The sequence below is a fragment of the Mastacembelus armatus genome, chromosome 6 (assembly GCF_900324485.2).
Source record: "Mastacembelus armatus chromosome 6, fMasArm1.2, whole genome shotgun sequence".
Lineage (NCBI taxonomy): Eukaryota > Metazoa > Chordata > Actinopteri > Synbranchiformes > Mastacembelidae > Mastacembelus > Mastacembelus armatus.
Window position 1 is genome coordinate 24,204,733 of NC_046638.1, and position 15,431 is coordinate 24,220,163.

Consider the following 15,431-nt stretch of genomic DNA (forward strand, 5'->3'; position numbering starts at 1 on the left):
GAGAAGAACAAAAGGGACTGAGCCTCCGGTGTCACGTGATCTTATAGATTCACCAGGTCATCGGGGCGTCACCAGCAGGTCACAGGTGACTTTGTTTTTATTAATACTCGGCCTGCGCATGCGCAAGGATGATCATCCAGTGCTTCAAGCACCGCCTCTGGCGGTCATCCGGGATGAAGTAGAACATGTTTTTGGACTGTGGGAGGAAACCAGAGTACCTGGAGAAAACCCACGCAAGCACAGGGAGAACATGCAAACTCCACACAGAAAGGCCCCTGCTGGGTTTCAAACCAGGAACCTTCTTGCTGTGAGGCAGCAGTGCTAACCACCAATCCACCGTGTTGCCCTGTTATCATATCATGCAGGTAATTCCAGCTGCTGATTGGTTGGACACATTTGAAGTCAGATATGGGGTAAGCAGGGATAGTTGGGGCAGTGGCCCCCAGGACTAAAGCTGCACCCCCCTGGTACATGTGGTAGACAAAATATTCAGGAGAGAGTGTTAGAGAGAGTGATAGAAAAAAAATATGTAAGTGAAGTGGTACAAGGAGAAGAGCTGGTGGGAAATTCTAAAAGGTCTATTTAGAAGTTCAAATCTGTGGGACATGCCAAATTTGTAATACTGTTTGTACTTGTTTATTTGTTTATCTTTTACTTTATCTTGTCTAAGTTTATTTTGCATTCCCTTATTTGTATATTTACATTGCACTATTTAGTGTTTAGAGTTTGTCTGTATGCACAAAGGGTCTCAGTGTATTGATATTTCGATTCTCTGTATGTGCTCTGCATGTAGCAGAATTGACAATAAATAGACTTTCACTTTTGACTTTGAAAATTATTCTCAAAACCTTAAAATATTACAGGACTCAGTCGACAGCTGTGGCTTCTTCATATTCACCAGCCCAGTTAATCCATGCGCACACACAGTCACCCTTTTGTCTACCGCAACTAAATATTTCAGCCGTTAGGGGGCGGTAATATGCCAACCACTGAGAAAACCCAGGAGAAGAAGAAGAAGTAGCATTAGCATTACTGTTAGTATTAGTAATAGTAGTCTTCTTTTCCTTTCGGCTGCTCCCTTCAGGGGTCGCCATAGCGAATCATCTGCCTCCATTTAACCCTATAGCATTAGTAGTATTAGCATTAGCATTAGTAGTAGTAGTAGTAGTGAGGGAAGAGGTACGTTTAACTTAAGACAGCTGCAGGTGAACGGAGGAGCCTCAGTCTCTTAACTGGCAAAAACAGATTAGTAACTAACGGATAGAAAGCAAAGGGCTTTTTGCTAAAGCTAAATAGTATCACGGACAGTTAACGTTAAGTTAGCCAACTTTAATACTTTACTACTGCACCTCTAGCTTTATAAACTACAACAGTTTGAAACTTTCTTAAAATACTGAATCTCTACAATACGTAAATTTAGCTCTTGTTGACGTTATATGACGTTGAATGAATCTGAAAATTATCATTTCGAGTCTGACTAATGTTGGGTTCAGTGCAATAACGTTACCTGTCTAAGCTGTAGAGACGCCGGTGACCGGCACTGTGTTGTCTTTTTAGTAAAAGTCTCCTTGAATCGTTGTGATCGTGTTTTTATCTTTGTTACTGGACCTGAATAAAAGTTGGAAGTTTTTTAACACATAGCATCAGCCGGGTTAGCGCTAATTTGTAGGGTTAGCTGACTAACGTTACTCCCCAGCATCAAGGTCTGATTGTGGTTGTTGTTTGTGTATTTGATGTTTTGTGTTTTTCTCCATCAGACCGTTTGTTCTTTATCTGTTTTCGCACAGACGCGCTGCCATGTTGGCCAGATTCGCCCTGAGCAGGGGTATTATTGCCCACCGCCTCAGTAAGAATGTCACTTTCTACAGAAACGAAGCGGCCCCGGGGAGTCCAGACGACAGTCCTGTGATGCTGATGTTACCGTGGTTGGGTTCGCGTCCCCAGGCTGTGGCCAAGTACTGTGATATTTACTTTCGCACCGGCTTTGACGTGCTCGTAGTGGAGAGTGAGGTAAGGCACAGGTAAAGCGATGATCACGAAATTTAACACTGATCATGAACATAGTCACTGATTGGTAATACTGACTACAAAGAACTGCTGTGTGAAAATAAAAGCATCATGTCTTTTTGTCTTATGCTTTGCCTGCGATCAAAGTGCAATTACCAGGGTTGATTATCTAAACAAGGTCAAGAACTAAACAATAACCTCAGAAATGTAGCAAGAGTTTAGCAAGAACATGGTGTTTTGAACATCTCTTCAACTTCATACATTTACATTACCTGCCTTAATATTTGTTATTGTTATTCCTTCTTGTTAATGAGATTTTAATTTGTCTATGCTCACCTTTATCAGTATGAACTGACCTCTGATCTGAGATGTACAGGTACACATTTGGCTCCACGGTCAATGGTGCAAAGGTAAACTAGAAAAGGCAATGGTAACACTTTTCTGCAAGGATACATGAATTATCATGACAACAAAGTTATTTTCACAAGTGGCATGGCAGCAGGTCACCACTTTACCTGAAGGTAAAGGTACAGGAACAAACATGATGAAGTCATGAAAAAGTCATGCTTAGTTCATTATCATTACAACTCTTGCAATTCAGAATATGTTTGCACTACTGCAACTGGTGAGTTTCTCAACCAGTCTCCTATAAGGAAGATATGAAGATTCAATAATGACAAAGAACTCATGATTGAAGAACCTAAGTTGTTGCGATTTAAACATCTTGAGAAAAGCTTTGATAAGAGTTTTTTGAATTAAGTCTAAATTGATTCATTCTCAGTGACACATGTATGATGACTTTAAGAATCGCTCATCAATCGAGCTGATATGATTCATCATGGCAATGAGTAAAAAATGAGCAGAGCAACCATTTTAATGCAGCAATGTAATGTCTGACATTAATGCACATTTATCATAAAAACACAGCAGAAGTGAAAGAGCAAGACTTCACTTTTTTAAATGTATGAAATGGTGCTGGAATCCTATTTTTTGTTGTTATAAAACTCTACACTTTTAAATTTATTACACATTTAACAATCTCTTAATCTAACATTCTTCAGCAAACCATAAGGGCAACATCAAAATCCTGACTGGATATTAGTTTGTCACCAAATCACTGTGGACATTAACAACGATACGCTCACTGGGTTACACTGAAGTTTCAGTCAGCCATTTAAAATTAAAGCAGTTTCTTTTCTTCTTCTTTTCTTATCCGTTTTGATTTTTTCTTTAGGTGCTGCCAGACATATATTTTAAACATCAATGTAACATCTATCAACATTTCTAACTATGTTAGAGTTAAGCTGTTTTTGTTTTGTTTTGTTGAGAAACTAATCTCCACAAACTGCTCAAAGTCAAAGGGATTTTCAGAGGCTTCAATTTTCTGTTTGTTTCACACAAGGTGTTAGAGTTCCTTTGGCCTCAGTGGGGTCTGGATCGTGGGAAGAAGTTGCTGGATTTGCTTCAGAGTGAACGTTTTGTGTCCCGCCCACTGCTTGTCCATGCTTTCTCTATTGGTGGCTATACATTTGCTCAGCTGATGGTACATGTGTCCCAGGACACACAGGCATATCAGTCTCTTACAAAGAGAATCAAAGGCCAAGTGTATGATAGCTTGGTGGTGGGCACTGTGGAGACGATGTCCATAGGTTAGTTCCGTATTAACAGGACTTTATCACCTTCATGTCAGTATCAATTATGCATCATCACAGACACTGCATACAAAATTGTATATTCATACATATATGAATAAGAGTCAGTAATTTTTCATTGCAAAATAATGAAATGTAGTTTTGTTTTTTCTATCCAGGTCTGAGTAAGACCATGTTTCCTCGCTGGGAGACACTGGTAAAACAAGTTAGCATGCTGTACTTCGGGATGTTCAAAAAGCAAACAGTGGACCACTTTAATACAAGCATAGATGTGTTTTGGAACACTCCCATCACCGCACCTGCATTGTTCTTCTTTTGCGAAAATGACGTAATGAGCAACTACCAAACTGTGGAGGAACTGATCGATTACTGGCGAAATCATGGTATTGATGTCGCTACAAAAAAGTGGAAAGATTCAACACATGCAGGTCACCTGAAGAGGCACCCACAAGAGTATCTGACCACCCTAGACACATTCCTTCACTCACTCCACCTCACACAACTGAAGTCCAAGATGTGAGATAGTTTACTACTTAAAGTAATATCAACTTTGACTTTGTCACAGGTGTGCCTTACATTAAAGAGTGTACAAAAATGTAACTTGAGAATTTATTCAAAACTAAGGCTTGCAAACATTTGTTTCAGTTAAAAATATTTCATTTTTAGTAAATTTCAGTAAAACGATTTTCTGACTTGTGTGACTCCACGATTTGACAGAAAATAAAATTGGAGTTGGTTGTAAGCTTGAAAGTCAGCCTCTGAGCTCAGGGACACAGGCACCCACTGACAAAAACAAAAAACACTCTATTGGTCAAAATCTCTTCACTTTGTATATCTAAATTCACTGTGCTGTTTTTTTTCTTGGGGTGCAAACACAGGTGCTCCTAAAAACAGGTGTAAGGCACTTGTTTCAGTTCAGTACTTGAAATTTATTGACCTGACTTTATCAGAAAGGAGATTTAATGTACTCAAACTAATATTTTATCTATCTTCAAGTCTGTTAAAATTGAGTCTGTCTTTGTCTGTTACACTGTTGTAGTCAACTTCCCATAATGAGCCTCTGTGGTAAAGTTGTATAAACAGTACTTACACAAAGCAACTAGTAAAGACTTGGAAATAGTACAGCCAGGAGTTTAGCTTGCATGTAATGATTGTTTTAATGTGTTACACTTTAATTAAATGTCTGCTGAAGGTGGCTATTTAATATGTAACAGTACCTATAATGTACAACTCTATGATTTAACCTAAACAAATACTGCATGATAAATTCAGTTATATTGCTTTGGCTTGTTTGTTAATATATTCTCTTACTGTGTGTGTGGTTTGAAAATTAATGCAAAAGCATATTATCTTGGGCTTTATGTTGTTTCTCAAGATAAATTTATACAATATTTTAAAAAACTGTTCTCTGTTAAAGTGCCTATGTATGCCCCAAATCTATTTATTGTCATTGCCCAAAGTACAATGAAATTTGATGTGCATCCTGGATGAAAAGAGTAATATATACTGTATATATATATATATATATATATATATATATATATATATATGAATAAAAGAGAGTAGAATATTCTACCACCACATACACACTCACTTCACCCACACACAAACAATATTACACAATGCCCACATTCACTGCCATCATGGCATTGCACATTCACAGGTTAGATAAAGACACACAGTTCAGTCCAGTTTCTATCTTTGTAATAATGGTAGAAAATGGTCATTTTGTTCAGTACAAGTAGGTGTCAGAGTTTATCACAGTGCTCCAATTACTATCAACAGGAGAAAAATCCATTTAAAAACCTTTTATAATAATGTTATTGGTTGTAGTAGTCGCAGTAGATTCAAACTCAAATAAGCAGTCCACACATATTTTCAGTTCATCATTTATTTTAATACTGAATATTAATATTTTCATTGCTTTTACGACACTTCAGTGTTTGTAAATAATTTTAAATATTTAAATGTTGTGGGTTTCGTTGGTGTTGATGTGATTTGTAAATGAAGCTGGCTCCTCTCCCTCCCGGGCGGGAGGGGGCGCGATGCTCCTGCTGCCAAATGCGACTCGACAACTTCCGTTAACTTCCAAAAATGTCTGCCAACATACGTAAACATGCGACCTGCGAGCTGAAGCTAAACTAATGTCGCATGTGTCCATTTGTTCAAATATTGAGAGATATTAATAGTTGGATTTTGATAGAAAAGCAGCCATCATGCCAGCGCACACCATATTCGTCGGTTCTCTTCCAGCTTCAGCGTCAAATGAGCGACTTGAGGAAATATTCTGTGAAATCGGCCCAGTAAAGCAGTGCTTCGTGGTGCGGGACAAAGGTGATGTATCTGCTGTCATTTGTTGGCACTACAGGCTCGTATAGACTAATATTTTATCCTGTAAGACATTATTTACCGGACTGTAAGTCGCGACTGTCTTAGTGCTTTAGCTTGTAGTGCGACTTATACACAGAAGTGACTATGTCTGTTTTTCTGTTCATTAAGGATGTTTTTGCTAAATGCGACAAATATTCAGGTGCGACTTATAGTCCAGGAAATACGGTATTAGTAAGGTCTTACCTGTCCACCAGGCATCGAAAGGTGTCGGGGGTTTGGCTATGTCACATACTCCATGGAGGAAGATGCTCAGCGAGCCTTGAAAGAAATCACAGAATACGATGGGAAGAGGATTTCTCTGTCGGTGGCAAAGAAGAAACTCAAAGAGAAAAGGAAAATAGGTAATGTCACAAAAACAGCACATGGGACAGATCTCATATTGCTTGGTAACTTTGCTCATGTCCTTTTTTTAGCAGCAGAAGAACAAGCTGCAGCCCCAAAGGAAAAGGAGCAGCAGCCCAAAGGCTTCAAGAAAAAGCTACTGAAAGCGAGACTCATCATAAGGAACCTCAGTTTTAAGGTGCAGTACTTCGGAGCTATGAAATGCAACATCCTCTGAATTTCACAGCTGTTTCAGAATCACAAGCTGATTTATTGCGAAGTATGTTGTCTCTGGTATGGTGGCTGTCAGTGTGTTTGTTACAACAGTTCACAACATATGTACAATATTAAATACCAGTAGGAGAGAAATAGAATAGGAACAGAAATAGAATTAGAAGTAGGTCGAGTCCAGAGTGTGGAAGAGCTTCTGAGTGGTTTTTGTATATTTACAATATTTTCAGTTGATGCTCACAGTTATTGCACCTGGCGGCCCCACCGTCCTGCCAGTTCTCAATCCCATCAGATCTCAGAAGCTGGTTAGTTTTTGGTGTAAAGCTTATGCCTAATCAATCATGCTGATCAATTGCTCCACTGTGGCGACCCCCAATGGGAGCAGCCGAAAGAAGAAAGAGATCCACAGTTATTGCACTTGGACTGATATTGCACCGGAGGTTGTTCACTGTGTTCGGTTGTTGGTTGCCTTCCCCTCTCTTCTCTCCTCCCCTCTCACATGTATATTCCACCATTGAATGTCACTAACCTTGTGCTCTCTCTCTCCCCTAGTTTGTGCTCTCTCCCTCCCTCTCTCTCTCTCTGTTCTCTCTGTACCTTCTGCAGGTGTCCCTGGTCCTGGAGCTGTATATCGCTGATGTGCAGTTACTGGCCCCACCAACCTGCAGTGTCTATTTGTTGTTTATTGTTGCTGTTCTTTTCTCTCTGCTCTATCCACTCACCCCAACCGGTCGAGGCAGATGGCCGCCCAAACTGAGCCCGGTTCTGCTGGAGGTTTTTTCTTCCGTTAAAGGGAGTTTTTCCTCTCCACTGTCGCCAAGGGCTTGCTCATAAGGGATTTGTTGGGTTTTTAGTTTTTGTAAAGTGCCTTGAGATGATTTGTGTTGTGATTTGGCACTATACAAATAAAATTGAATTGAGAGAATGTTTCCTGAGAAAATGCTACACTCACCTGTAATGTGATCTGGGCTTCATGTTGCAGTGCTCAGAAGATGATCTGAAGCAAGTATTCGACAAGTTTGGAACAGTTCTTGAGGCCAAAATTGCCCTGAAACCAGGTAACAACAGAAATAATTATGACTGAATGTTCAACTATGTTTCATGTGCACTGTAACTGTTGTGTCAGCTGTTTGGTCGCATCATTCCTATATTTATTTTGTCTGTTTTTTTGTACAGATGGGAAGAAGCGAGGATTTGCTTTTGTCGGGTTTAAAAATGTGAGTCAGGCAGCAGTGGCGCTTAAAGCTATGAACATGAAGGAGATTAAAGGTGAGTGACTAAGACTTTTGCATTGCTGATGTGCTTCTCACATAACTCGCTTTGAGACACAAACTTTTATTTGCCTAGAATAATGTGACTGCACTGTTTCATTTACAGGTCGGCAGGTGGCAGTTGACTGGGCTGTACCTAAGGACAGGTTTATTGCCACACAGCATTCAAGTACAGGTAATCATCAGAGTTCGTAGTCTTAACAAATTTTCCTTTTGATTTATACAGATGATAAGAAAATACATTCTGTCTCATATTGCTACTTGAAGGCTATGTCTACAGAAAAATCAAACTATTTTGTTTATCTTATAGGAAATAAAAACGTAATGGAGGAAACTTTAGAACAGTCAGACACAGAAAGTGACACCGAACACAAGAATGAAGAAAAGAAACAAACAACGCCAGCGGAAAAAAAGTGTGCACCTCAAATCTGTATATTTCTGTTCAAACACCACCAGTCTTTGATAGAAATGAACCATATTGGTCCATGTCTTTCCTCAGAGTTACTTCGAAAGCAGCTGTGCAGCAGGTGGAAGAATCCCAGTCGGATGATGAAGCAGATAGTGAGGAACAAGAGGAGGATGCTGAAGAAGAAGTAGCTGATAATGATGATGGTGATGATAATGATAATGATAATGATGATAAGAGTAGCCTTGACTCCAATGATGAGCAAGATGAAAGCCAGGATGATGAGGAGGATGAGGAAGAAGGCAAGTCAATCTACAAGTAAAAATTCTCCTTGTATTTTTTGCCATGAAATGTAAACATTTTCTTTCATATAAACTTTGTCCGACACTGTTTGTCTGCTGCTTTTTGTTGTAGCTCCAAAGAAAACCTCAAAGAAACTTCTCCCTTCAGACGTGAATGAAGGCAAAACAATTTTCATCAGGTTGTTTTTTCTCATAGCTTAATCTTAAATCTGCTTTTGCTTATGTTATTTTACCCTGTATCTCCAGTTACTCATTTATTATGTTTTCACCATCTCTTTTCATCTTATTGCTGGTGCTTTAGGAATTTGTCCTTTGACACAGAGGAAGAGGGTCTTGAAGAAGTTCTCCTACAGTATGGAGAGCTAAACTATGTAAAGATTGTTCTCCACCCAGACACAGAACATTCAAAAGGTCAGACAGCAGCACTTGTAACACTTTTCTATCTGTTGTTTTAGAAAAAGGGCTGACTAGCTAACTTTGAGGTTTTCGTTTTGGCAGGTTGTGCATTTGCTCAGTTTAAGACAATAGAGGCTGCAGACAGATGCATAGCTGCAGCACAGGACAAGGCAGAGGTAATATGCCATCTCAAATTCTGAATAATCACTGTATCTTTTTTTGCATGACTACAGGTGTTGTCCTTTTTTGTGCAATGAGCTGATTTTGCTGCTTTGTTCTAACATTGGGTTACTTGATGCAGAATGGTGGCATCCGTGTAGATGGCAGGAAGCTGTTGATCGTGGCAGCAGTGAGCAGGGAGGACGCTGCCAAGCTCAAAGTTAACAAGGTGAAAGTGGAAACAGGCACCAGGAACCTGTACCTGGCCAGAGAGGGATGTGAGTAAACCCATTCCTACTTCAGTAATAAAACATCCTGAATGAATCTAATACTGCGTTAACAGCCACTTTAAAAAAAAAAGCCATAACTGTAAGATCCCTGTGAAACTATTTGAGTAACTTAAGTTGTTACCATACTGTTTCTACGTCTGGTCTTCTGCTGCATGTTATCCTGATTTTAATGGCCAGTGATCCGTGCTGGAACCAAAGCTGCAGAGGGTGTGCCTGAAGCAGACATGATCAAGAGAACCAGAGTGAGTTAGTTTTTCATCTATGTTTTAGACCTTTTTGTCTGAAAAAAATGCTTTTCATTACACTTCCCATCTCTGAAATTAGCCCATTGTTGTCTCATATCTTTGATGTTGACTGTTTCCTTTAGTTTGAAGAAATTAAGAGGGCCAAGCTTCGCGACGTGAATGTGTTTGTGTCTAAAATCCGGCTGTGTGTCCATAACCTTCCCAAGTCAGTGGACAATAAGAAACTCAAAGCTCTCTGTCTTCAAGCCGTAAAGGGAAACAAGGGAGTCTGGATCACAGAAGTGAGGACCTACTGGTAGACATGTCATTGAATATAGCAGTGTTGAAGAAATGATCATTTTAGTAAAAGATTCTTTTTTTTTCTGTGTTGGGCTGCCAGAGAATTGGCTCTGTGTGTCCAGTAGGTGGTGGTGTTGTCATTCTTGTTAATGCTAATTCTGTTTACACCTTCTGTTTCTCCATTTAGTGTCGGGTGATGTACGACAGAAAGCCACAGAAGGGTCAGGTGATGGGACAGTCCTTAGGTTACGGCTTTGTTCAGTTCCAGGACCACGAACATGCTCTCAGCACACTTCGTTACCTCAACAACAACCCAGACATCTTTGGCCCACACAAGGTACATTTTGCGATGGTGAACTCGAGCGCTGAAAATATTCTCAGGGTGTTTAAGAGTAGCTTTGTTTTAGCTTTGTTGCCACTGCATTTCCTTTAAGATTTTTAGACCTAACATTTTGCTTTTTTACATGGTTATCCTCATTCACGCTGGATTATATAACATATATTAACAGGTTTCTTTTCCTCGTTCAATATTAATCTTGTGTTAATGAAGCATCTGTGTATTTGTGTTATCCTGCAGAGACCTATTGTTGAGTTTTCCCTGGAGGATTCAAGGAAACTCAAAATAAAAGAAATGCGCCAACAAAAAAACAAGGTGTGTTTGAATCAGTTGTGTAATAGTTACAGTTACCCGCTGCAGCCTGTTCAAACTGAGAAATGTTTTCCCCCACATGAACAGTAACCTTTGTGGATATTTACAGCTTTTCCAAAACAGAGATCCACAGACACATCGAGATGTAAAACGATCTAGAAGTGGTGGATGTAAACCACAGTCCACATCAGAGCCAACAAGAAAGGAGAAGGGTATGAAATCATTTTTATTTGATTGAGGAAATTATGCAGCTACTGAACCCTGTGACTAACTGTAACTCTTTATTTTTGCTGTGACAAATGACATTTTCTTTTTTTTTTTTTTTTTTTTTTTTTTTTATTCCTCATTGTCCACTTTTCTCTATTGTTTAGCTACTTCACAGGGCCGGAAGAATGACAGACACTGTTCGGGCTTCCAGACCAACCCTGAGGTTGAGCACATTGATTTGGAGAATGGAAAGAAAAGAAAGAAGGTTCTTCCTTTGCCTTCACATCGGGGACCTAAGATCAGGTGTGGTTTTGTCAGAGCTTTTGTTGAGCAACATTAGACAAATCTGCTCATCTGTCAACACAAGTATAAATTGCAGTACCAAGAAGAAAAATATAATATAGCTGTATCAGCAGTAGAACTTTGCATCTTGCTTGTTTTGACATTATACAAGGAAAGTGTTGCTGTCATATGACTCATGTGAGTTCTAAAACCTCTTGCATTCTTTTTGCTGGAATTGTTTGACTAGTAGTCAGATAGGTCTGTTTCACTCAAAATACTGACTGTGAGGGACCAGTGGGCTAAATGACAGATTGTGGACTTTGCAGAATGCGCGATAAAGGAAAGCAGCAGACTCCACCAGCCAAGAAATCAAGACCTGGAGCCAGAAGAAGAGAGCGTCAAAGACGACAGATAGAAAAGCCCACACAGCCCAGAAACCAGGTTCATACATATTCTGTTGTGGTCTTATATACGTTGTATATGTTGAATAAACATGTATCACCATAATCACAAATAACTGCAGGAAAACATCAGGTTCCCTGAAGACAGCACTGCCATGTTTCTCTGCAGTTTATTCACTGTGAAATTTAATGTTTTGACACCACAAAGTGAGACTGTAGTTAATTACCAGACACTGTTAAGGACAAGGTTCATCTGAAAGGCAGCAGTGACATTGAACATTGCATTAACCAAGTTGGAAGTAATAGAAGTTAAAGTATTTGACAGGGATGATTGTGCTGTACACATGATTTCTAACAGGTTAACTTCTTATGCCAAACACACTGACAGTGTACACACCATCAGTGCAAACTACGTTACATGGTCAGTTTTGAAAATGATGCTGTACACCACAGATCATAATGTACAACACTATTTAGGTCAGATAATAAGTGCTGCTTTGCTGCATGTTCAGAATTGTCCTGTTACGCCTCGTAATTTGATTTTTTAAATTTTCTTCAGAAGGTTAAAGGAGCAAAGAAGAATTTCAAGAGCAGGGATGGGGACCGTTTTGACAGCCTGGTGGAGCAGTACAAGAAGAAACTTCTGGATAACAGTGGCAAGAATGCCAGTATCAAAAAAAGCAAATGGTTTGATAATTAATTGTGTATGTGTGTGTTTGAGGTTTTAAATACGGTGGTTTTCATAAATCTGTTTTGTTGTAACATGTACAGTACGTGATAAGTGTGTTTTAATCTGTACTGCCACATATCTTCACTATCCTACCTTTGCATTTCTGTTGTCCATCCTCATGTTTGTGTTTTTATCACTTAAACAAACTGAATTATGGGACTTATAGTTTGTCTTTGTGTCTCTTCATGAAAATATATTAAAATACCTGATTTGTGTTTTTAGTAAACCATATTTGTTGCTGGATTCATGGATATGTCAGTTCATTAAAACAGCTGCTATCACAGCCACTTTTTTTTTTTAAAGCTTGTTTTTAGCAGGAGTTAATCATAAGCTGATGCTCTGGATAAACATTTCCCACTCATGAACCCTGAATATACAAGTGGAGCAAGAGATGAACAACCACAAATGACATTATATATTAACCTGGTCTACGTGCCTTTTTCACTTCATTCTGGTCTTTCTCATTTTTCACTCTTTGCATAATCCTGACAAACCTTCAGACACAATAACTTTGATAAATATTTATTTATAGTTTAAATCCAATAGTTATAAAAATAGTCACTTGTGCAAAAAATACAAAATGTCTACAGATATAAATAACCATTTTGGAAGAGCTGATAATATTGCACTGAAATTAAAGTTGCCCTTTACCTTTCCTGTTCTTGTAGTTCTCATACCAACACTGTTGTTATTCTTGGCAAGTTTCCACCTGGTTTTCAGGAATTTCCAGAGATGACATCACTATTCCTCACAATGTTTCCTCTGACTGCAGACGACTGCTGATTCAGCTTTATGACTGAATTGAAAGTGTAGATCCGTAGCTCCTTGTTGACACAACACTGGTCATAATAAACTCCTACGATTATCTTATCCTTGTGTGCAAAGCATACTGTACATCAGCATATAAACAATCCTGTGGTAACGACACTTTCTGCAAACTCGCTGATGAAAGGACATGGTTTGTTTCAAAATACATATTTTCTTAATACAGTAGACAAATAAATACATATGTATATAAATAAATGCATGTTCAAGAATAAAATTACCCCTAAAGCAAATTGAGCAAAATTACCATGGGCAGTATGGAGGGGTTGGGTCAGACATCACTGATGCAGACTTGACATATTTTCTCCAACAATAAGGCCAACAACTTACAAATACTGGTTCCAGTGTCCATCTTTCAACAAGTCTCAAGATGATCCAGATTTTTCAGCAGCAGATTGAGGAACTCTTTCACTCTCATGAGTGCCTCAATGCTCACCGTGTGAATGAACTCTTTTCGACTCTGTAACTCCTGCAGCGGCCCTGGCACCGAAGGCTTTGGCCGCTGCTCGCTGCAGTGCCCCTGCCTCCACTGGCTGAGGTAACCTGTCAGCGAAGAGATGTCAAACTTGACCTGGGAGACTCCATTAAGAGTGTCTGAGATCAGGCTGTTGTAACCCTCCAAGACTGTAACTATGGAGGATGGTCCATCCAGATCATCAGCAGGTGGGCTGAGTGTCAGGCCAGCAGGGACCTACAACACAAGACGAGTGTTGTAAGAAGAAGAAGAAGAAGAAGAAGTACTTTATTAATCCCCAAGGGGAAATTCAGTTGTTACAGCAGTTATTGAATTTGAAATTATTTAAATTATATTGATTAATAGTAATTCATAAAGTAATTAATAAAGTAATTAACTAATTATTTATTTGGGGGGGTTTGTGTGTGTGTGTGTGTGCATTATTGTTTATATTGAGGAATTATGGAGTCTTATGGCCGTGGACACAGACACAGATTGTAAGTGATTAAGTCAAAAACACTAAACACTACAAATTAAGTAAACCCCTCAGATTGTTTAACTACATACAGAACATTACCTGGAAGTCCTTGTCCAACCTAACCACCAGCTGTTCAGCCATCCATTTGACTTTTGATTTCATCTTCACCACTTCCACAGGCAGAGGAGCAGCGGTAGCAATACTTAAAACTTGCAGCAGAGAAAACAGGAGTGCTAGGCTGTAGTCCATGTTTGTCGTGTTTGCTGGGATGCGCAGAATACAGAATAGCACTGATATTCCTGAGGGAAGCATGAAATCAAACATGATCAGTGATGATGCAGGTTGTTCTTTTAATGTTTGTAGCTCTCCATCTTTCACATGCTGTGTCACTATTGTGTCAGTAGGCGTGAGTTCATGTCAGCTTGCCATCAGTTTATACATATGCTCATCCTTCCTTCCAGTGATTTACTCAACATGTTTGATTATGACAGCAAATGTTTGTGATAGAGACACCTGTGAATCTCTGTTGGTGTAACTGGTACAAAGATCACTGACATTGGCTAACACTATTATTCTCTAGTCCAGTTTTCTCTATTGCAAGCCGCGAGGAATAGACAGAAGCACATGCTTGCAAAAAAATACCTCAGCTGGAGCTACATGACACACGATCAATAACCAAAATCATCTCCCTCAAACTTTGTCCAACAAAACAAATACACCCTCCCTTTAAACATCCCCAGAAACCTGTCAACTTTTTAGATGGAGAGTGCCTGAGTGAGGCAGAGACAGAAGAGAGTTGACCTTACCTTGGCTGGTGTCTGCGTGTGTGCCACTGTTAGGCTCCATCAGGGTATCTTATAGTGGAGGGATGTTGACTCATCTCTTACTCACCTCACTCTGACCCCCATTTTCCCCCTCATCCACCCACTCAATTACCTCTCCCCCATCTCATACCTCTGAATCCCCTTGTGGCCCTGCAGGAGATGGGAGGGGAGCTGAATATGCTGTGTATTTTTGGTAAATATCCTGCAAATGCATTTGAGTTATAGGGCAAAAATGTAAACAAAGTGTTTGATCTGAATTAGGAAATGTTTGTGGTTTCAGCTGATAAAGACTTTTTTAATAGTTTGGAAACACTTGGAAAAAGAGTTACACATGTTTCTTAGGCTCACAGTGGCCTGAACAAGTTCACTGGAGCAGCAGGGTGTTTTGGTATTTCAGCAGTAATAAAAGGTTAGGAAAGCACTGCATGTTATCCTAGCTAATTTAACAACACCCCCATTTCCCTGTGTAAACCTTAAAAACCTGATTTATTACAGATTTGAATTATGTGATTGCAAAAAGCTGTTGCAGCTTGACTCACCAGCCAATCATTAAACAGTCATTGAAACATATCATCAGGCACAAGGATCACTTACATTAGATATGACATATCAGATATGTCACACATGTCAC

The 15,431-nt window shown here is 39.4% G+C and overlaps 3 protein-coding genes across 9 annotated transcripts; 2 read left to right on the forward strand and 1 right to left on the reverse strand.

Moving 5' to 3' along the window:
- Positions 1-1,006: 1,006 nt before the first annotated feature.
- On the forward strand, positions 1,007-4,875 carry LOC113133521 (transmembrane protein 53). 3 transcript variants are annotated; one of them, XM_026312381.1, is made up of 4 exons: positions 1,007-1,034; positions 1,788-2,010; positions 3,410-3,656; positions 3,818-4,875. In XM_026312381.1, the coding sequence occupies exons 2-4, from the start codon at positions 1,798-1,800 to the stop codon at positions 4,177-4,179; spliced, it is 822 nt and encodes a 273-aa protein (XP_026168166.1). In that variant the 5' UTR covers positions 1,007-1,034; positions 1,788-1,797; the 3' UTR covers positions 4,180-4,875. The 3 variants fall into 3 exon arrangements, with proteins under 3 accessions (XP_026168166.1, XP_026168164.1, XP_026168165.1); XM_026312379.1 differs by lacking the exon at positions 1,007-1,034 and adding an exon at positions 1,054-1,205; XM_026312380.1 differs by lacking the exon at positions 1,007-1,034 and adding an exon at positions 1,111-1,179.
- Positions 4,876-5,730: 855 nt separating this feature from the next.
- Positions 5,731-12,506, forward strand: rbm28 (RNA binding motif protein 28). Of its 5 annotated transcripts, none has more exons than XM_026312090.2 (20): positions 5,731-5,993; positions 6,245-6,391; positions 6,464-6,570; positions 7,585-7,660; positions 7,779-7,871; positions 7,980-8,048; positions 8,184-8,286; positions 8,373-8,581; positions 8,694-8,760; positions 8,883-8,992; positions 9,080-9,153; positions 9,279-9,414; positions 9,604-9,668; positions 9,794-9,952; positions 10,138-10,287; positions 10,528-10,602; positions 10,709-10,811; positions 10,971-11,109; positions 11,415-11,529; positions 12,052-12,506. In XM_026312090.2, exons 1-20 carry the CDS (start codon positions 5,876-5,878, stop codon positions 12,187-12,189), a joined length of 2,253 nt encoding a protein of 750 aa, XP_026167875.1. In that variant the 5' UTR covers positions 5,731-5,875; the 3' UTR covers positions 12,190-12,506. The 5 variants fall into 5 exon arrangements, with proteins under 5 accessions (XP_026167875.1, XP_026167877.1, XP_026167873.1 ...); XM_026312092.2 differs by having other exon boundaries at positions 6,467-6,570; XM_026312088.2 differs by having other exon boundaries at positions 5,732-5,993; positions 12,049-12,506.
- A 659-nt stretch (positions 12,507-13,165) lies between these two features.
- Positions 13,166-14,628, reverse strand: LOC113133177 (leptin-like). The gene is made up of 2 exons (XM_026311798.1): positions 14,076-14,628; positions 13,166-13,735 (listed from the first exon to the last, which is right to left on the reverse strand). The coding sequence occupies exons 1-2, from the start codon at positions 14,298-14,300 to the stop codon at positions 13,400-13,402; spliced, it is 561 nt and encodes a 186-aa protein (XP_026167583.1). The 5' UTR covers positions 14,301-14,628; the 3' UTR covers positions 13,166-13,399.
- Between the last annotated feature and the right edge of the window lie 803 nt (positions 14,629-15,431).

Bases quoted from the DNA above. Each gene is read 5' to 3' on its own strand.
- LOC113133521 (XM_026312381.1), top strand. From the start codon at position 1,798: ATGTTGGCCAGATTCGCCCTGAGCAGGGGTATTATTGCCCACCGCCTC. The intron at 2,011-3,409 runs GTAAGGCACAGG...GTTTCACACAAG, and splicing joins TGCTCGTAGTGGAGAGTGAG to GTGTTAGAGTTCCTTTGGCC. The intron at 3,657-3,817 runs GTTAGTTCCGTA...TTTTCTATCCAG, and splicing joins TGTGGAGACGATGTCCATAG to GTCTGAGTAAGACCATGTTT.
- rbm28 (XM_026312088.2), top strand. From the start codon at position 5,876: ATGCCAGCGCACACCATATTCGTCGGTTCTCTTCCAGCTTCAGCGTCA. The intron at 5,994-6,244 runs GTGATGTATCTG...CCTGTCCACCAG, and splicing joins CTTCGTGGTGCGGGACAAAG to GCATCGAAAGGTGTCGGGGG. The intron at 9,415-9,603 runs GTGAGTAAACCC...TTTAATGGCCAG, and splicing joins GTACCTGGCCAGAGAGGGAT to TGATCCGTGCTGGAACCAAA.
- LOC113133177 (XM_026311798.1), bottom strand. From the start codon at position 14,300: ATGTTTGATTTCATGCTTCCCTCAGGAATATCAGTGCTATTCTGTATT. The intron at 13,736-14,075 runs GTAATGTTCTGT...CTTGTGTTGTAG, and splicing joins GGTTGGACAAGGACTTCCAG to GTCCCTGCTGGCCTGACACT.